At 44.4% G+C, this 21,443-nt stretch overlaps 5 protein-coding genes across 5 annotated transcripts; 2 read left to right on the top strand and 3 right to left on the bottom strand.

The window, feature by feature from the left end:
• Window positions 1-860: 860 nt before the first annotated feature.
• Window positions 861-4,249, bottom strand: HO133_008197 (uncharacterized protein; the record flags this gene model as incomplete). Its single annotated transcript, XM_037299065.1, has 4 exons — window positions 861-2,734; window positions 2,801-3,431; window positions 3,490-3,891; window positions 3,947-4,249. The coding sequence occupies 4 exons, from the start codon at window positions 4,247-4,249 to the stop codon at window positions 861-863; spliced, it is 3,210 nt and encodes a 1,069-aa protein (XP_037156401.1).
• Window positions 4,250-6,315: 2,066 nt separating this feature from the next.
• On the bottom strand, window positions 6,316-7,074 carry HO133_008196 (uncharacterized protein; the record flags this gene model as incomplete). Its single annotated transcript, XM_037299064.1, has 1 exon — window positions 6,316-7,074. The coding sequence occupies one exon, from the start codon at window positions 7,072-7,074 to the stop codon at window positions 6,316-6,318; it is 759 nt and encodes a 252-aa protein (XP_037156400.1).
• Window positions 7,075-9,527: 2,453 nt separating this feature from the next.
• Window positions 9,528-10,465, bottom strand: HO133_008195 (uncharacterized protein; the record flags this gene model as incomplete). Its single annotated transcript, XM_037299063.1, has 3 exons — window positions 9,528-9,900; window positions 9,955-10,052; window positions 10,106-10,465. The coding sequence occupies 3 exons, from the start codon at window positions 10,463-10,465 to the stop codon at window positions 9,528-9,530; spliced, it is 831 nt and encodes a 276-aa protein (XP_037156399.1).
• A 1,586-nt stretch (window positions 10,466-12,051) lies between these two features.
• On the top strand, window positions 12,052-15,764 carry HO133_008194 (uncharacterized protein; the record flags this gene model as incomplete). Its single annotated transcript, XM_037299062.1, has 4 exons — window positions 12,052-12,277; window positions 12,611-13,130; window positions 13,190-14,070; window positions 14,971-15,764. The coding sequence occupies 4 exons, from the start codon at window positions 12,052-12,054 to the stop codon at window positions 15,762-15,764; spliced, it is 2,421 nt and encodes an 806-aa protein (XP_037156398.1).
• A 333-nt stretch (window positions 15,765-16,097) lies between these two features.
• HO133_008193 (uncharacterized protein) lies at window positions 16,098-16,652 on the top strand (the record flags this gene model as incomplete). Its single annotated transcript, XM_037299061.1, has 3 exons — window positions 16,098-16,328; window positions 16,379-16,570; window positions 16,614-16,652. The coding sequence occupies 3 exons, from the start codon at window positions 16,098-16,100 to the stop codon at window positions 16,650-16,652; spliced, it is 462 nt and encodes a 153-aa protein (XP_037156397.1).
• Between the last annotated feature and the right edge of the window lie 4,791 nt (window positions 16,653-21,443).

Here is a 21,443-nt window from a genome sequence, read left to right as displayed (position 1 = left end):
TTCCTCCAGTCCAGCGATCCCGCTATCGGCTGCGTAACAGGAATACAGGGAAGCTCACGCGTGTTGAACACATCAACTCGCAAGTCCGCACACTGTTAAAACCGCCTAGAAGACCGACAAACTCAGAAAAGCTGAGATGTTATGCAAGCACTGAAGATTTTCAGAGTCGCGCCGCAGTATTCCCTTGCATTAGGGTACCGTATTTGTGCAATTCTGAGTTTTGGGATTCACGAAGGTCAGCATTCAAAGGGATCTGCTTTCACAGAATGCTAGCATGGAAGATTTTCTCCTTTGTTATGCTTTTCAGTCTGATTGGATCGACCTTGACGCCAACCCGACCTTTCCCAAATAATACTCCCCTCAACACGACGTGAGCGCATTACCGCTTGACTCAAAAAGCCCCATTGATGAGTGTCATCTTCGAGCATCCCCTGCCGCCCAAGTCACCGGCTTGAAAAATTGGAAAGCCTCGGCTCAGATCCAACCACGGCGCCCTTGCCCCTAGATTTGAAACAGCAGACGGATGCTGTAACAAGCAAGGCATATCTCGCCATTCTCTCAACACTCCTTTACAAACTAATGCCATTAGCGCCTCTGGGCTGTCCCAAATCGAGGTCCTGACAACATACGAAAAGCTCGGAATCGTGTGAATTGAGGCCGCTCGCTCATGATGTTTTGATATTCGCAATCCATTGCATGAAGAGAAGGTACGAAAGTGCGCATTCCACCAGAAACACTGGGTGGGAGGATAAAGGAAATTCTCCAAAGACCTATATTAGCGCTATCGTCAAGACGCTTCTGTACGTCAACCGAAAAGCGGGAAAACTGGGAGAGATCAAACGGGATGGTGGTGTTCTAGCTTATGCCCTGCCACCGTCCGTCGCAGGCGCAAACCACTCACGAATCCATTTCCGTACCCATTCATCCTTGATCGGCTCCAGTCCTCGCATCGCTTTGCTCAGCTTCAAAGTCTCGGAAAAGTCCAACCGGTTAGTCTGGACTCTGTCCGACGCGGCGGGGTGTTCGAAGAAGTCCAGGAGTTTGGCTGCAGGGTTACTCCGTAGCGCGGCCTCGAGGCTCACGTCGTCAGCGTGCTCGCTGCGGTCGACTGTGGACTCCGCTGCCTTGCGCACTTTAGCGATCCACGTACGCAACGGTACGATTTCCATTGTCCTCTTCGTCTGAGAGCCGAGCTCGTAAAGGATGGTGGTTCGGAGCTCTGCCCAAGTAGTCGTATGTGGGTTTAGAGGATGATAGACGTCCGCCTGGTGCGCAGGCGCAGTGCAACTTGCCGCTGACTGGCCTCTGACTAGTGCCAATTCTACGAGAATACCCGCGAGTAAATCGATTGGTATCCAGTCGATCCGATCGAAGGTTGAGCCAAGTGAGTCCGGGAGGCCACCTATTTGGACGGAGCTGATAATCATGCTTGGAAACCATTCATCCTTGTTCCACATGCCAGAGTGATTCGCAGCTCCAGCTATCTGCCCCACACGGCTGAAAGCGATCGAGGGGCCAGAGGATACCGTTTGCGCTGCGTAGTCGATAATCTGCTCAGCGACATACTTGCTCTCTGAGTATCCATTCGGACCGGGTGCAGTGTCTGCTGTGATAGGCTTCTCCAGAGCCTTTCCAGACGTTGAGCGATTTGATATCACTGAACTGATTGATGATATGTAGAAAAATCGTGCCGATCCTGCAGAGGTGTTGGCAAAAGCAAGGAGACCAACGAGATTGTCAAGCTGAGGTTTGAAAAAGGAAAGAGAAAGGTTGAAGTTCACCGTCCACGCATTATGGATCACGAGCGTGGCTGTCAATCCTATTTCGTCGTATTGTGCTTTTGTCAGGTTGAAATTCTTTTGGCTTAGATCTACCGTCAAGAAAGAAATTCGTTTGTTACTTGGAGGATGCTGCAGCCCAAGAAGCCGGTTCTTTTTCATCTGTACTGACAAGCCATCCTCCGCTCTATTCAAGCAGTATATGTGCGCAACGGTCGGAATTTGTAGTAGTGCATCCAGAATGTACGAACCCAAGGTTCCCGTGGAGCCTGTGAGAATTACAGTCTCCTGTTCCTGATTCGGAGGGACGTTGGATTTGACATCGAATTTAGGCAGCAATCGTTTGTCGATCAGTGTCTTGTATTCTTGAATCATATCATTGCGCTTCTTTGTTCGCGCCTGTTCTTGGGAGGCCTCTGAGGTCTGGTGTTGATCCAAGAGGTGCAAGATTGCAGCCGTGAGGGTCAGGACTGAAGGATTGGTATATACAGTACTGAGTGCAATAATGTGCATGGCCAGGCTTTGCCTCAACTTACGAACCAAAACCAGGGCCTGTAATGAGTCCATACCAAGTGCGAAGAAATTTGCTGCTTCGTCAAGGCTCGGCCACTCCACGGTCGATAGGACACTCTGTCTGACGCACTTCGATACGGTCACTTCATTCAGGGTGCCTCTTGGGTCTTCAATTTCGCCTTCCGAGTTGGTAGACATCATGTCTGCATCTCTGTAAAGGGCGTCAATCTCGCTCGCATACAATACAAGCGTTCCAGATCTTTGGACTGTGCCCTTCCCGGCGCGCAACATTGGTTTTTGCGGCTGCGTAAACAAGACATGGGACTTCATAAGGCGAGCATGAGATGGAGCATCCTTGTTGGACTCCTCAACGGTAGGCCAGATTTTCTCGATGAAAGCAGCGCGCTCAGCTGGTTCCAGTGATTTGGTAGTAGCGATTGGTTCTATTAGCAAAGACGCCTGGAAACGTCGTGCACCGACAACTCACGCTGCGGAGATGTCCGAATTACGTGATACGATATGCTGCTCCATCGAGATCGGGTTCGTTTTCTCGCCATTCAGAAAGACGATAATATCGTCAGCCCTTGACTGCCACTTCCAAAGGTCTGATCTTGATGGATGACGAACGAAAAGATCGCGGCTGGTGTACTCTTGCGCGTTAGGGAAGATAGTAAAAGTTGGCTGCTTGTCTATCTTTTCCGGGTTACGGACCGCATATAGCTCATAGATCTCATCTGAAACTGGACGTAACTCCAGACCAAGTTGTGGATGGAACTGAGTATACTTCCAGTCCTCCGAGCCTCTATCAGTCAAGGATATGATAGCAGGCGTCAAACCCAGCTCCGACGCCCCAAATTGGTTCAATAGCCTGATTCTTGAAGCTACGACATCGCCAATGATCTGTGGAAGGTCGCCTCCGCAGTAGATGATTGCTCTTAGATGTCTTGAGCAGTAGTCGAGAAGTTCTTGATTCTGAGCTAGGTCTTGGACGATCGAGGGAACGAGAAAGGCGACGTCTGCAGGAGTCTTTTTCAAACTTTCGACAAGCCCTTCACCTGAAAGAATAGCGCCCGATGTAGGAGCTATCATCACTGTCCCAAAGGTGACGGAGTTGAAGAGATGACTGGCAAGGTATGCTCCCTTGAATATTAACCTTAGCCAAGACCCACAAGGCTATCGCTGATGTTCGTGGACTTACGTGGAAAGGTGGGAAAGCAATGAAGACTCTCTTGCCTTGATACACCCGGTCTTGACTTTCGTAGTCAACTGGCGGATCCAGTGACATCATCTTAGTATTAGCAGCTGCCGCGGCATGAGTGAAGACTAGAGGCTTAGGCATGCCAGTGGAGCCAGATGTGTGTACAACAAACAAAGGCTCCGATTGAGCTTCTGGCCAAGACTTGTCAAATGCGAAGTGATGGTGCTGGATATTGAGGAGGTGCGAGACGCTAGGAACTTCAACGATGTGAAAGTCCTGATGGTCACTAATAGCAGTAACAGCTGGCGGTCGCGGGTCCGGTGAGAGCAGGGTTTTGCACTTCAGTGTGCCGAAGAGAGCGAATTGAGCGGCTAAGCTGTTGCGGGGTGATGTGAGAAACAACTGTTGGGTCAGCACCGCCAGCTTGAATGAGCTCGTGAGTAATGGTCGGTCACACCTTATACCCAGCCTTGACAGCCCCGAGGATGAGGGCAGGATATCTTATATCATTGGGTCCTATGTATGCGAGAGTTTCGAAGTCCTTGCCAGGACCGAGGGTATCGACCAGCCATGCGGCGGCGGCGTTGATAGCATTCGCGAAGTCTTTGTAGGTGATTTTGCGGTAGCCCTCATCATAAGTCAAGGTCGAGACTGGATACTCTGAATAGATAGTATCAGGTGTCAATGAGGCGCGCTTGTCAACGAGGTGTGGAAGCAAGTCTCCTGTGAACTGGAGAGAGGGAGCTTTCGTGCCCTCCATAGTCACTACTAGCAGCGGCACCGGAAGCCTATGATGATCTCTTTGGAAAGGTGAGCAAATGTCATGCTTGATGCCGTTGGCGACAAGGTGACCAAAGCAGTGCTTCTGCTAAGTCTCGATCGTCTCACAAGACGAAGATCGAGAGCAACACTAAATTACGTGTGAAACGTGTATTTTTTAACGGTACCTTGGGTATGGTGTGTGTAGGGGGGAGTAAATCACGCAAACTCTGATTGCAGGGCTGAAATCAATCAGTATTACCTTAACGGAGTACCTTGGAGCCGAGAAGGCTAGTGTATTGTAAGCCTATAGGTAAGGTACTTTACGAGTCATGGATCCATTGGTCTCCCAGTCCCAGACTCTTGGAATCCCTGCATTTTGTGGAACCAACCCAACCTGCTCTACCAATAGCGGGTTATATTCTTCGAGTTCCGAGGTTTCATCTATCATCTATGGATCCGTCACCATGTGCCAGCATGCATTGCATTGCAACCTTCGCTGCATCCTCAACCTCGATAGCCTACCCGAGCTCGCCAATCACGTTTCTGATGGAATCGTCTCTTTTGCAGGCGCTGGCGATGTCTGCATTGCCATCGAGGCGTCCAGCCAACTCACAGAAGATAAAGAGCTCAATGTCTAGAGCTTTCACTCACGATGTGCGTGCGGTGAGACGATACTTACAAGACGGTCACTTGGTCGCTTTTGCTAATCGGGTCAAGTCGTGGTGTCTGATGCATCGCATTTGCGGGAACAGTGTCGACTCGGGCATTCCCATCGCCACGAGAAGGTCGCAACTGTAATGGATCCATAATAAGATGAAATTCGAACTTGATTTTTGGATAGAACATGTGTGGCCGTATTCACACTATACGTGAAAGCGAGCACGCCAGCTTCGATCAGTTTCGTGCCGTGAACCCCACGCTTATATTAAGACGAGTTCAATTCTCGCTCGTATTACCATACTGCTAGTTGTTATTTGGGGTGGTGGAGCACTCGAAGGACCGGCGACCATTGACTCGATTCATTTCGCAAGCAATTGGCCCTGGCATCGGATGATGGCGAGATTTCGATTTTGAGTCACGAGTTAACGTTTGGTGCTTACTCTCTAGCGCTTATGCAGCCGGATGAGATAAGTACACGCTCTGAGAAAGAGGTGGGGAATGGTGACATGATCTGAATTCCATCTATTGGAAAACACACTTAAGTGGATGAGGATCTCTTTGTTTATCCGTAGAGTATTATGATGCATTGCTTCGATTGTTGTATGCTTTTCTTTTTTCTCCTCCTTTTTTCAATCACATTGACCGGACATACACAGAAATGTAAGACATTACTTTGATGCATGTCAAAACTGTCATGTTTTGAGAATTCTGAAGAAAGTGAATCCGACTAGCACAATAGCTGAGAATTCTTTTTAATGCAGATTGAAGTTGCTGAGCCAAAACCGTGGATACTGACCCGAACTGAGGGTGTATGTTTAGGTTTGAAGATGAGATGGTCCCTTGGTTTACTCTGATCACCGTCATCCGATTGTAAGAGCGTATTCGAAGATAAGATGACTCGCCGACTCCTCTTACTCACTGTCGTTTGACTTCTGAAATAAGATTATCAGACCATGCCGTCTTACTTTGTATAAGACCGTTTTTCCGTGTACGCGATCGAGTATCGCTGTTCTTTAGGCGAAATCTTATCCTTTCGCCCGTAACCATTCGGTATCTAAGCGGCCCCGCCAGCCTCGCGGAAAAAGCTCACAGTTGAGACAGGATCGGCTCGGCCATCGGCCTCACAATCCCAAAGATTCGAGTAGCCATCGCTGACCGCCGGATGACAGGAGCGGTCATGAAGCCCTAGCGAGTGCGAGCGCTAAGCAAGATGGACGATATGATACGGGGAAATTTGTGGAGTGGCATCGGCAGGAAGATGGATGTCGACGGGGAGAATGTACAGAAACATTGCATGTAGCAAAGGTGGAGTGGTCGAAGCATTTGCGAGATGATTCAAAAGCACGAAGCGGCATGTTTCTCACCCAAGGGAAAACCCCCTCCGCCATACGAGAACTATGTTCCTTACGCATACCTCTCCAAAATCTCCACCAACTCTGCAACCTTGCTCAAAAACGGCGCGTGACCACTCCCAATCTCATCCACACTCCAACTCTCATCCCACACCTCCTTCATCATCGCCCGCTGCCGCTCCAGCGGCATCCCCAAATCCTGCGTCGTGACCACATACGTCTTCGCGACATCCACATCCCAACACGCCCTCCGAACCGGCGTCGTGCAATTGTTGCGATTCGCAACCACCAGCTCGTCGGCCCAGCGCTCCTGCTCCGCGGGGGGCAGGTCCTGAAAGAACAACTTCATGCACAGGCCCCGCTTGGGGCGCCAAAGGACCCCGCCGTCATCGACCGTCACCCACGGCGGCGGCAGGCGGCCGCCGGAATACTGCATCGTGCTCATGCCGTCGGGGAGGAGAAAGGCGGCGATGAAGACGACGCGGACGATGCCGCCGGCCTTGCCCTCCTTCTGCCTCAGACTGCGCTCGAGGCCGCGCACGGCCTGGCAGACGGGCACGCCGCTGTAGGAATGCCCGATGAGGATGACGTCTTTGCCGGCGTCGACGAGGTCGGAGCAGGTGGCGCGGACGAGGGTGAGGTCGTCGTAGGGGAGGGCGGAGGGGGCGCCGGGGCCGTAGTTGGGCATGGGGATGCTGAGGCTCGGGATGGGGACGGGGAGGGCGGCGAGGGCGGCGATGATGGGGGTGTAGTGCGCGGGGGTGTAGAGGAGGCCGGGCACCCAGACTATTGTTGCTCTATCGGGAGTCATTGGGGCTGCGTGGGTGGATTTATCGTGGTATGCTCGAGGAGGGGTTGTGCTGGGTAGGAAAGGGTTCAAGGTTTGTTGTTGACTTTTGTTTCGATGGAGTGATGATCGCTAATACGACTGCAGAGCCGATCTGCGACTTTTTCGATGACAGACAACCCGATCTCATGCGTGTACACCGGTTTTCGTTGTATGTACCACCCCTCAAATCGGGTTAGTGTCCGCGACTCTCGGAGTAATTTATGCGCGCGGGAAAAGCGATATGGAATAAAGTAACATGTATTTATCGAATGTACACGTGACTAGGTGCAGATCTTTTCACTTCTCCCGTTGGGATGTCCTATGCGTTACTCGATTGCCACATCACACTCACTGTTTCTATAAAGCTTGACGAGAGACTTCTCACGCGTATGAGATTTCGTACATATGCAAAGGTGTGAGAGATTTTCCGATGTTCAGATTAAGGCACTTCTGCTGGAACCCAATTCGACTGCCGGGGACCTTCTGAAATGCGAATCAAAATCTCCAATTTTCAAAGAAGTTCTGCAAAAATCCGATGCAACCGCTTTAATGATAATAGATAAGGGTGCGAAAGATTGGTACTCGTACTTCCTTGATGTGTGCCAAAACCGCGAACACTGATTCGATCTGAGGGGGTGGACACGCATCGGATCGCGGATTTTTAGAACCAGGGTGATGACCACGCTGATGACGTACTTGCGCAAGGTGTATCGTGTCGACGTTAGGTACATTATCTACTTCTGTACCCGGTACAGTGGTAGCGCAATTAGGTTACGCCAGCGCGAATTTAGGAGATTAGATTCGGGCTGGTATGTAACTTTGATTCGGCAGTCTCCACTTGAGCACATCTCAACGCGTGACTGCTCGCGCTTTAGTCGCTCTCCTTGAGAAGCAAAGGCACGGAGCCCCTGTACAGTACTTATGGATGGTCGTGAACGTCCGCTTCGCCAAGACTCTTGCGTCCACTCGGACAACGGCCCGCTCCGAGTAAGTTCCATCAGCTAGTCCCGTTTGAGGTTTTGGGCACCCCGCGACCGTTGAGTTACGCAAATCTTTAGGAAAGCCGCTAGTCCCACTTGAGGTTCTGGGCACCCCGCGATCGTTGAATTACTCAAAACTTTAGGAAAGCCGCTAGTCCCACTTGAGGTTCTGGGCACCCCGCGATCGTTGAATTACTCAAAACTTTAGGAAAACCGCTAGTCCCACTTGAGGTTTTGGGCACCCCGCGATCGTTGAATTACTCAAAACTTTAGGAAAACCGCTAGTCCCACTTGAGGTTTTGGGCACCCCGCGACCGTTGAATTACGCAAATCTTTAGGAAAACCGCTAGTCCCCTTTGAGGTTTTGGGCACCCCGCGACCGTTGAATTACGCAAATCTTTAGGAAAGCCGCTAGTCCAACTTGAGGTTTTGGGCACCCCGCGACCGTTGAATTACGCAAAACTTTAGGAAAACCGCTAGTCCCACTTGAGGTTTTGAAAACCTCCGCGAATTGTTGATTTTCGTAAACCCGAGGGTACCGAGGGAAAGCCGCACGCTCATACCGCTTAGGTGGAGGAGGTTTTTGGAACCTTGCGACTGTCGAGTTACGCAAAATTCTAGTGTCGAGCTCGGTACAGGAAAGGTGGAAAGTAGAACAGATCTGGACAGATGGTAGACAACCTCACCCACCATGAATGTACCCTCGTCTCAAACGTGTCATCCGAGGATTCATCCTCTTCAATCCTCCCATTAACTAATTCTCACCGTCCTCCTCCCGCCCACTCCGCGCTCTTCCCCTAATCAAACCTGTTACATCCCAGCTTGAGGTCTTGGCAGTATCGGTAGATTGATTAAAATTATGCGTAACTCTGTGATCTACGCGAGCTAGATCTGTATGACAGCTGAGGCTCGATGGAGGCAAGTGCTACATTTCAAGGTCATAGTAAGGATAAGATATTTATATGTTCTCAAATCCGCGTGAGACAAAGTCTTCAAACTAGACATCCCGCTCCGGCAGAGATTTTTGGGAGGGCTGTTGTGATAGAAGAGGACATAGTGAACGAGCGCTGATGGTGTGGTGAGGATACGCAATCATGCTCCGTATGAATCGACCATTCTTAAGAGACCGTGATCACCAACAGCAATGAGAGTGGCTGCAAACTCTCAACGCAAAGGCTTGGCAGGTTTGATGGAAATTTGACATCTAGCGAGTTTATACCAACGTTCGTTAGCCAACATCCAATGCTCGAAGGAACCCGTGATATTATATCTGAATCTACCAAGCGGCATACATGAGAATGCCTATCTGCTTATGCTACTGCGCTATACCAACGACATGTTTGTCTGCCAAGAGATTGCAACCCGTGCCTGCCAAGATTCCGCTCATGCTGTTGGCTGGGCCGTCTTCTGTGGAGCTCATGGGACCGGGTGCGCCCGCTCCAATGCCCCCTTGGCTCAATTACAGGGTCTACGACAGCCGGGTTTTCCAGGACCCGAGGCTGCATTGGTAGTTACCAAAGCCGTGTAAGGATCAATCCCCTGAGAAGCACCATGAATACACGTCAAGAACGCTGGGTCTAAGTGGAAAAGGAATTCGGGAGGGGCAAGTAAGGGCGCGTATGGACCTTGCGAAGAATTCCATCCTATAATGGCCGGTGGACAGGGAAGATCGCCGAAGTTGAAGCTGTATGTTTTGGAATCGCCTCCAATAGTTGACAACGCACTAGGAGCGAAAGAAGTAATCAAGTTGGTGAATGTTGCGCCAATTTGGCTGCACCCATCATGAGCGCGGATCGAGGGGAAATTGACATATACGCTTGGAGATTGACTGTATGGAGTAAGTAGGTTGGCATGTCTAGCGGGGCAGATGTTTGAGTCGTACATGTTTGTTACATCAGGAGAAGGGGTCGTGATCTGTGGACCTTTTGAAAGACAAGCGGTATTTTGGGGGTCTTCGGGCCAGTAATACACGTTGACGTACTGTGATTGATTAGGTCTGCATTGTTTTTAGGTTCAACAGGGGCATTGCTGACTGGATAAAACAAATTGCATGTGGCCCATGGCACACAGCCCGCTGATCCTGAAGGAGGTGGAGGTGCCGCTGTAATTTGTGATTGCCCTGTAAATGTCGCGGGTGTCGCAAGTAAGGCTGAGTTTGCTGATGTAGCTGCTGTTTCTGGAGTAGCAGCTGCCGCTGGAGCCGCAGCTGTCGTCTCATTAGACATTACTGAAGTGCTGTTCACGTCCGGCGGAGAAGCAGCGCCACGACGAACAGCGCCAGGATTGTCGAGCATGTCGTATGGCCTCTTTTCAAGACTCGCTCCGTTAATAGGAGGACATATCAAGGCGAAGATGGTCGCGAGCAACAGGAGAAAGAACTTCCGACAGCACATGGCTGAGTCTGGTCGGGCTGGATGGAAATAGCGTAGAAGTCAAGACCGCAGGTTCAACGAGACATCAATACTCGATGAATGGGTGAGGCTATATACCCTTTCCGCGGACACCGAGGAAAGAAGACACGTAACACCCCATTGCTGGGACATCTTGTGAAACTAGTGAAATGAGAAAGGGTCGTTAGATTCGCAATACTGAGTAGATGCGGTATTGAGAGCCCGTATAGATTGTCAACCGCTCGCATGCAGAAATATGGATGCGCATGATGGAAGAAGGCCATAGATCCTGCAGATTTGATCATATTGGAGATGTGCGTTCACACGCTGTACATTTGCCACGCATCTTGAGTGAGCGAGGACAATCTCTGAGCGTTGTGGAACTTTAGCAGAGGGCGAGGTAGTGCATATTGGGGCATGTCGAGGAAGGAAACAACCAAATTCCGTCTCTGAAACACCCTTTGCATGAGGCTGACGGCGCCTTACTCCCCCTTTCGATCACTTGTTTCTCAACGGATTATGCTAGACCGGTTGGAGGAATTTTCAAAGGTGTGGGAGACACGTAGAACTCGAAATGATATGCAGAAATTATGATTGCAGGGTGTGCACAGTGTCACCATGGTCCCGGAGTGCTTCCATTTATGTACGAATCTACCTTAATGCCGTTCCGAAGGCCGAAAAGTGGCACAGCGCAATGCGAGGAGGCTATGCATGCTTCGACGATGTCATTTGTGGAACCATAGTTTCAAGCACTGAACGAACGCCCCACCTTTGGAGCTAGCGAAGCAGGCATCTATGCGTTCCTCTCAACTTGAAGATGGGCTCCCGCAGAATTTCATGCCCCACATGTGCAGAAAATGTGAGAACAGGACCAACATCTAGATGCATGTGGAGGTATCGAAGATGGAACGAAACTGCAGGGGCTCGTTAAAAAGGGCAGTGCTCGCGGCAGAGACGGACCTGCGTGGGGTGGAAGCTGATAAGAAGAGAAAGCAACGTGACCACTTTGGGTGCAGCACTGCTGACTTTCGCGAGATGTTTTGAGATTTACTGTAAAAGACAAGAAGAGCCGCTATGTTCTCAAAGACAAGAACAAGTTGCAGTTTTTAACCTGAAAGAATAGAAGCCACAAACCCCCAATCGCGGCTCAGCCTTATTCATAGCCTTACAAGTAGCCTGAACTCTATCAGGAATGGCGCCGGCGCCTATCAGTTGGCCCCCATCGCAATACTGGTACCTCCGATATTTCTTTCCTTCTTCCCGTCCATTGCCTGCTCATCAACAACGATGCTGACACTCGTGAAAGGGATGGTGATGATGGCCCTTGGTCCTCGTTCGCCTTGCGACTTGGGAGCCCCGAGCAGATTGTCCGTGTCCTGCCATCGACCGCGGGCCAGGCGACGTGGGTTGTAAGCCCTCAAGGATGTCCACCTGACTGGAATAGCACCTTAGCCCATTCATCCTGTAATGCATCTCGCGGCGGTCTATTCGATCCAACACAGTCGAGCTCCTGGCAAGTCTTAGGTAACTATTCTCTAGGACTCGAACTAAACCTTGGATATGATGTGAGCGCTCCATACGGGCTCGACATGATAGCGTTGGGGCTCGACAATGCTATCGGTGGACCCACACTGAACTCACAGGTCATCTCAGCTCTTGCGACCGAAGACTTTCATATGGGTGTCTTCGGTTTGGGTCACCAAGGGACAAATATTAGCAGTTTGAGCGAGCCACATCCGACTTTCTTAACGGCAATGCACAATGAGAGCTTGATTCCAAGCCTATCGTGGGCATATACTGCGGGGGCACAATATCGTGAGTCAGTTTCCTAGCTCAGCAACCTGCGCACACCGTCATCAATGACCAATATTGCTGCCACTACAACTATCAGCCTCACACTTGTTGCTAGCCAAAGTGGCCGCGAGTCTCTACTTGGTGTCTTCATATGCCTCCGCTTCGATCTGTCTTCCGTTGTCCGTATGGCTTACAAGAATTGCAAGTCGTAACTTCAAAAATGGGCATTTAGTGCGTACAATCTTTTTGCAAGGCACTCGTTTGTGAAAAGTTGCCCTTGCTAAACATTTCATCCTTCGTTACTCAGCAGTAAATCAAGAACTTTGGGATGACATGAACGCTTACGGCCAGCAGGATATGTACTTGGAAGCTTGACGTTTGGCGGCTACGATCGTTCACGATTTGTCCCCAATAATGTCCCTCTTTTCCTCGCCGCCGATATCTCGCGTGATCTCGTGGTTGGACTACAGTCGATATCTTCAACGAGTATGAATGATCTCACTTTTTATCAACAGTCGTTACTACCGAACCCAATCTTGACTTTTATTGACTCAACCCTACCACATATATACCTCCCCATCGAAGCATGTCAAGAATTTGAAAAGACACTCGGGCTAGCATGGAATAGTACAGCGGAAATGTATTTGGTGAATGATACTCTCCACCAGAGTCTGTTATCAAAAAACCTCAGTTTCAGTTTCACAATCGGAGATGCCATAGCTGGCGACCCTACATTACAGATTACCTTGCCATATGCAAGCTTCGACCTAGAGGTGGATTATCCTGCCGATTTAGATACCCTTCGATATTTTCCCTTAAAAAGGGCTGTCAACGAGTCCCAGTTTACTCTAGGTCGAACCTTTCTACAGGAAGCGTAAGTGCTCTCCAGTCTCGTCTCGACTGTATTTCGATTACTAATCAGTTTATCTTCAGATACATCATCGTCGACTATGAGCGCTCCAACTTCTCTGTTTCGCAATGTCGATTTGAAGATGGTATTCCTGCAGACTTAGTTGCCATTCCGTCAGCCACTGAAACACCAAGTCACCTACGTCGCAATGTCGCCATAGGGACCAGCGTTGGAACAGCTTTGTTTCTTCTACTAGCTACCCTTGCAGCTATTTTCGCCATCCGAAGGTGGCGACAAAATGCGAACACCCAACCTAGTAGCGAAGCCACACAGCTCCGTACGCTCTTCCAGGAGCCGAGAGAATCAATCGTTAGTTTTGCGCAGGAAATCGGTCACAACAGCACAGATGAGCCAATTCGGGAGCTCCCTGATAGCGCGCAAGCCAGAGTGGAATTGCTGAACGAGCAGGCTCCCTCGGGATCAGGCAATGAGATCCCCGAGATGCCGGAGGCTCTTCCGACCGTTCCCCACGAACTGAGAATCAACCGGAGCTCACATGTCATGGTACAGACACGCAACGCTAACAATTACCTAATCTTCGCCTCGACGAAATCCGCGAGGAAAAGTTGGCCAAGCTTTGCGTCATCTGATGGCGCACTCTGCAATGAAACCGTGATATCTGCCTCGGCTCTGCGAAAGGAGATTGAAATGGATAGAGCTTCAATCGCCACTTCAAATCTAAAGACAGAAATATATTCCTTATATATACGAAAGCCGCTCGATCTGAATAGGTCGTTGCCACCAACTCCAATTTCGGAGAGCCCCCAGGTATCGCCCGTTCTGGCAGAATCAACCGACGATCTTCCCTCTGCCAACGCCCACGGCACTGTATCTGCTTTTGTTTCTCCAGAAATGCCTGTCATGACTTATCCGGCGACAGCCTTTAAACACTCAGCGTCTTCCTGTGAGTGTTTTGTTGACGGGTCTGGAGACTGTAGATAGTTCCTTCAGGTCAATTGATGGCCAACAAGTCGAGCTTTTCGATGGTTTCGAGAGAAGGGTCTAGATTGGATGCAACTTAGTTCTGATCTATCACATCGCCGCAGCTTCTCGTATAACACGCTCCTGACCTACCATTGAATATCACTTGGCCCCTGAACAATCTCTTGAAATTTTCAACATTCGCATTCGATACAAGTGAGCCTGTATCATAGGAGAAATCATATTCAGAGACTCGTAGGGAGGTCTCCTGGTCGTAGGAGCCCTGGGTCTACCGAATTGGATGTTCGCATCCTCGGCGGGCAGGTTATCAACTATCTCGTAAATGCTTTTAGCCTAGTCTTAATGTTGTTAAAGGATCATACACGTAATATGTGTGATTACGTATACTCAATTGTTTTAGATAATTTTTCGATAGCATTGCGAACTCCGAGCATGCTAGCCCTAAACCACTAAGGTCACACGTGCAGAGTATTACACAGTCATGCAGAGTTTTGAATCTGATACAAAGGATTGCTATCTTACCACAGCTGCTCGAGGAAGGGCTGTCTCCTTCCTGCCTTCCCATTGTTGACAGCAGCACATGACCTATTCGTCACTATCCAACAATGAAGCTTCAACGTGAAGAACCTCGCCTAGGCGTCGCGTAGCTACCCATACACTTGTTTCTGTTCTCTTGTTATTCCCTCGCAGTGCAGTGGACTTCGTGAATCTTCTCTTCTTCTCTGGGGTCTCTGTCTTTGTCCTTCTGACTTTCTTTGTTTACAGATCTCTGCTGTTGCCTAGCTCCACACAAAATCCACTTTTATAATCATCTCCCATCAGCTAGCTTCCTTGGTAGACACTTAAAACTGCTATTTACTAGCTTTTCAAAATCGAACTCCTCACCACTTCGCACTTGGCACATCTTCACCCATGGCACCAGACGAAGACAGACATAGAGACAAAAGATTCAAGACCGCAGAAGAGATAGGAGGTAGCTTCACCTCATCAGCCACCACATCAAATTCTCGCCCCAATGTCCAGCCAGTACCCCCACCGATGCCGCATGACCGGCTCAGCACTTCATCTCACGTTGACAGCATCCATCCTTCCGCGGCGCAAGATCCTCTCTCTAGGCGCAGAGCCAACGGCGGCTTGAACCATGATGCCGTGGACGACTCAGATTCGAAAGGTAAAGACAAAGCGCCACCACTTCATGACAGGAATAGAGTACTGGAAACCATCGAGGAAGACGTGGGAGATGCTATCACCTCCTCCTCCGCAGATCATGAGCACGGTGAAGATGATTCTGGCGGAAGCGAGTATAACAACAGGGAAGATAGTGAGATTGCATACTTAGCATCAAGTGGCAAAGGGAGAGCACGCAGTCTTTCTCGGGGTTCCAACACAGGAGTGTCCCATGGTGCTGAGAATAGGAGCCACGGCGAGGCCCAGGATGACGATATGGAGAATCACGGCGACGAGCACTTGTACCATGAAGACGAAGACGGTGGTGGCAACGACCACGACGGCAGCTCCGGCACTGACGCCCCGCCATCTATGGGCGGATATGGAATGCCAGTCCAGGTTCCTTGGGCTGAGCCGGTTGATCCTCCAGTGCAGGAGTTCCGTTTGAGAGAGGACGGGATATGGGATATTAGATCAGAGGGAAAGTAGGTCAGAAAGATAGGAGTTCCAAGGTTGTCGGTGTTGAGTAGAGAGTGGACTATAATGCCTCTACCGAGTACGTTAAATACGTACGTTGAATGCGAAACGCGAACTCCATTATTAATTTAACGCGCATTAGCGTGATTTGGCATAGACTTCACAGCAGACATCTAGCCCACAATCAGATAGCGCTCTACATCTATCACCACCACACTCTTTTACAAACCACCATCTTTAACCACCACTTTATTTACAGCATCGTTATTCCACCACACCAAACAGCTCTTCAATTATTGCCCTCGTCACATCACAATATCCCCAGCTCTACCGAGTTTTCCAAAAATGTCACCCTCACTCCCAGCAATCTACGAACTCTCCGTCACTCAACGCAAAGACATCCGCGACGCTTTTAAATCGGCATGTCTCGCTCTCCCCTCCGACTGCAGCGACGACTTCAACGACAAGCCTACCGTCATCGCCGACATGAAGAGAAGGCTGCAATCTGAGGCGATGTTCGATCGAGCGATCACGGACGAAGAGGCGCTGATTTGTTACCAGTACTCGCTTGACCATGTACCTTTTCTCCACTATCCTCGATAGTAGGAATCTCTAATCTCTGATAGCAACGAGCTACTCTCGAGAAGCAGCGACAAAAGACTACAACCCTCGAATTAGATACGGCCGGTCGGAAAAAAGCGATGGCCAGCCTTAAGCGCTCACTCAAAACGCTCAACGCTGCTTTTAACACATTCGATTCTTCCGAACACAGCACTGACGCAATCCTTGCCGTAAAGGCCGTTATCGATGATGCTCGAGTATGTTCTCTCGTCCCTTACTGAAGTTAATCGAAGCTCACAGTTCAAGATCGCCGTCCGTCGTTTGTCTAAGCGTATCTAAACAATCCAGCTAATCACAATGCTGCTACAACATTCCTTGCCAACGGGGTGGCTTATAGGATTTGTGGAAGTTTTCCCGCTTCAAATTTATATCGGTCGAGTCCTATGTTCCGAGCCAATAATGGCAATATCAGATAGAGTCGCAGATGGAAGCCGCCTGAGAGGTAGAGACGTGGTCCAAGAAAACGCTACATCGGACCACATTACAGGATTCCCACATGACGACCTTTATCCTCCGTAAACCAACAATCTAGTCTGTGCCACATCTACCACATTCTCCGGTGCTTTGGTTGTGAAATGTCTGAGCTGTTAGGCCCAACCCCTGAGGTTTGCACTCTGCCAGAGAATGGGCTAGCTTTTCAATTCACAGGTTTTCCTTTTTTCTCGATCCATATTGCCTTCGTACTTGTACGACCGGCAGCCCTGGATCAATATCAAAGAATGATTCCCAGCGTCACGACGTTCCAGAAACGTTGCCGGAATCTAACCACCCGCGCTCTCAAGCTCATTTGATTCAGGCCTGGTAAACCCTAGCGCTAAGACCAGTCCATACGACTATCAGGCCCTAGGAGACCGTATCTGACCATCGCCTACGCTTGTTGCGTCTGTCAGCCCATTACGGACTTTGAATTCGGTATGCACTCTTGCCGGTCAATACTACCCTCTTGCTTGGACCCCACAAGACGGGGTGTGTACGGAATGTTGGAAATGTATGAAGGATTGATTGGTTGATTAAGTAGCGATGAGAGTGCTGAGAGAAGGCTACTTCTACCTCTATTTACCACCGTGCGGGGTAGCTACAACACAGGCGCTGCAGCAAAACTCAACACACCCCCATGATGCAGTATGGTACCGCAAATTAACAGTTGTGACACAAGCACACCGATCTTCCCTTACCTGACACGAGCACGACTTGAGACCTGATGACTGACATCGAAAGATTTGAATATCTATCGACTTGCTTAAGGAAGAGGTCGAAATTGTAGTTGAATTAACTGCCATTGTAGCAGGTTCACTAATCGATTTATAACGAGTGACTGTATGGTCTCTGCACTGGCTACTTCTTGGGCACTGGCTGACTGGAAAGATGACTTGTAAAGCTCTGGCCACTTCTTGGGCACGGGCTTGTAGTTTGTAGTTGGATGACCTCTGCGTGCTCTGACCTCTTGCTTGGCTAGTAGCCGTAGTAGAATCTGTAGTGGAATAGTGATAATCTCTGCGTGCTCTGATCTCTTACTTGAATAGTAGCCGTAGTAGAAAATTAGTGGCATAGTGGTAACACTAACAACAGTGAGAAATAGTGGTAATAGGGAGGTTTAGCAGTTTTCATATAAGATTTCATACTTCTTAATTTAACAATAATAAGGCTATCTAATCACATGCGATAGAGATTAACATAGTCGATAATTTAATAAGTATAAACTATTCTTATTAGTTATAAAGTATTTTTATAAATTTATTTACTTTTTTAAATATTAATATAATAGCTTAATAAGATATAGAGTAACTATAAAAATTAAATAAGTTATAAGTAATTATTTTAATTTTAACTATCTTACTTATATTATAATCTAATTAAACTTAGTATATTAAAATCTTTTAATCTTTCTACTTTACTATAAAATCTATATTTATAATTATTTTATATAAATAGTATTCTCTTTATATTATAATAAAGAATTATTATATATATTATTAAATCTCTAATATAATATTATCTATCTTTCTTTTAAAGTAATAGCGATTTATTTATTAATTATATTAAATTTATAATTAAAAAGAAAGTATATTAATAAAAAGTTAATAGCTATAATTAAAAAAGTTTACTATTTTAAAAATCATTTAAAAAAAATCTTTAATATATTAAAATAAATAGATTTTAGATTAGATCTTCTTTATACTTTTATTAATTTAATATTAATTATAAATCTTTTAATCTTAAGTTTAAATAATATTTAAAGTTAAAATATTATAGATAAATTATAAATAAATTATTATTTAAAAGAACTTAAGAACTTTAATAAGAATATTTTAAATATTAAAGAAGAGAAATTATTTATATTATATAAGAAAAAGTATTCTAGCTTTAATAGAAGATATATTATTAAATTTAATTTAAATTATATCGAAGTATAATTTATAAATATTATTAAAAAAGAATTAATTATAATCTTTATCTTTATCGCTAACTGATAAAGTTTTATAAAAAATACTATTAAAACTTTTAATATTTAATATAATAAATTAAAGATTTTAATAAAAAGCTTTTAAACTATTAATCGTAATATTAAAATTAGTATATATAAAAGAATAAGATAGGGCTGAACTAGAAAATCTTAAATTTATATGTGTAGCCAATTATAAATTCGAGGTTATTACGCCTTTTGGCTAGATCGGCTGAGTCACCGCGGGTAAATAAATTAGCGTCCGCAACCATCAAAATCTCCAGCCCTCCCGAGCTCCCTTATTAAAAAAATAGGTGTACATTATTAACACATAGAATAACTTTTTTGTTTTCTATTAAAATTTTGAGATTTTTTTTTTAAATTATAGAACGAAATGTGGGCTTTCAGATAAAAAAAGAATTTCTAAATTTAGTCTTATAACTATTAAAGCGCAAGGAATTCAAATATCGCTCACCAAAGTTCGCTCGACAGTCGAACAGCCCTAATTAAAAAACAATAGATGTACGTTATTAATATATAGAATAACTTTTTATTTTCTATTAAATCTTTTAGATTTTTTTTTAAATTGTAGAACGAGATATGGGCTTTCAGATAAAAAAAGAATTTCTAAATTTAGTCTTATAATTATTAAAGCGCAAGGAATTCAAATATCGCTCACCAAAGTTCGCTCGACAGCCGGACAGCCGGCCCGTCACAGCCCTGATTAAAAAACAGGTATACATTATTTGATTTTAGAATAACTTTTTTATTTTCTATTAAAATTTTGAGATTTCTTTTTTAAATTATAGAACGAAATGTGTGCTTTTAGAATTTTTTTTTTAAATTAAGTCTTATAATTATTAAAGCGTAAGGAATTCAAATATCGCTTATTAAAGATCGCTTATCTATTTACTCGATAGCCCTAATTAAAAAAATGATTATAAATTTAATTCATAGGCCTTTACTCGTATTTTAATAATAAAATAAAAAACTCGATTAGAATATCGCTTAAATTAAAATAAAGATATTAATAATTACTATTTAATTAAATAATATTAATAACTAACTATCTTATAAGCGAGAAATTAATAAAAAACTTCGAGGCTTACGCGATAGATATTATATTAATATTATAAAATTTATTAAAGAAAATAAAAAATTTAAGTAAGATTTAAAATATAAGAAATAATAGTTAAAGAAGTAATAATCTTATATATTAATTAATTTAAAAAACTTTAATAAGAAAGATATAAGAATTATATCTTATTAGTCGAATATTTCTCTTAATAATATCTATCGAAATAATTAATATTATATCTTTATTATAAATCGTATAGAGAATATAAAATTAATTAAATAATATTTTAATATTTTAAATTCTTATAATATTAATAATTAAGATAAAGAAAATAGCTAGTATTAATATCTTCAAGGGAAATTTAAATAAAATATTATAATATTTTTTATTAAGTTTAAAAAAACTAATTATATATAAGATTACGAGTTTAGATTTATAAATTAAATTTATAATCTATTTTTTTAATTAGAGCTATCGATTAAATTTAATAAGCGATCTTTAATAAGTAATCTTTAATAGACGATATTTGAATTATTATAAGATAGTAAGATCTCTTTTAATAGAACTACGTAGTAGCTATATAACTACGAGATTTAGATATATAATTATAAGAATAAATAGATTAATTATTAAATAAACTAATAACTAAGAAAAGAAGAAAAGAAAAGAAAACTCGCGAGTATTTAAGATTTTTATTAAGTATATTAGATACTCGCTTTAGCTATATAGTTTATAAACTAGTAAATAATATAAGCGAGATCTATTAATAGACTCTAAATACTTTTATTCTTATAACTACTTTCTCTCTTAGAAGATTTAATCTCTAAATTTTATTATTATTATATTTTATAATTAAGTACTTATAGACTTATTAGTTTCTTATATATTATTTATTATTAGCTTAAATATAATTTAAACTAATATATATAATAATAATATATTTAAAGTACTTACTCTAAGATCTTCTTAAATATATTAATATATTTATATATTAAATCGCGATAATATAGTTATATATATTATTATCTTAATTAATAAAATATAAATATATAATTATCTTATTATAATACGCTATTATCGCTATTATTATTAATATTACTTTATAATTATAATAATTCTATTATTATAATTATTAAAAATCGCGTTAATAAATATAAAATCTTATTTTTATCTTAATTTTTTATTCTTTTTAGTAATAATAATAATAATAATAATAATAGTATTATTAATAAGTATTAAATCTTTCTTTATATTTATTATCTTATCTTTATTTTCTTTTATTATAATATCGCGATAATAAACTATATATTATTATAATAATATAATATATATTAATTAAGTAAAATTAAAATTACTTAATTAGATTAACTTTATATATAATAAATATCTTAAAAAATCCTTTATAATACTTTTTAGATAGTATAAGAAGTATATTAATATATTAATAATATCTATTCTCTATAATCTCTACTTATATAATTCTTTAAACTATTAAGTTAATAAATCGATATATAATAATATAAGATTTTTAGCTTATAGATATAGCTAT

Source organism: Letharia lupina (genome assembly GCF_014066315.1).
Source record: "Letharia lupina isolate WasteWater1 chromosome Unknown contig_4, whole genome shotgun sequence".
Lineage (NCBI taxonomy): Eukaryota > Fungi > Ascomycota > Lecanoromycetes > Lecanorales > Parmeliaceae > Letharia > Letharia lupina.
This window is presented reverse-complemented; position numbering and strand designations above follow the sequence as displayed.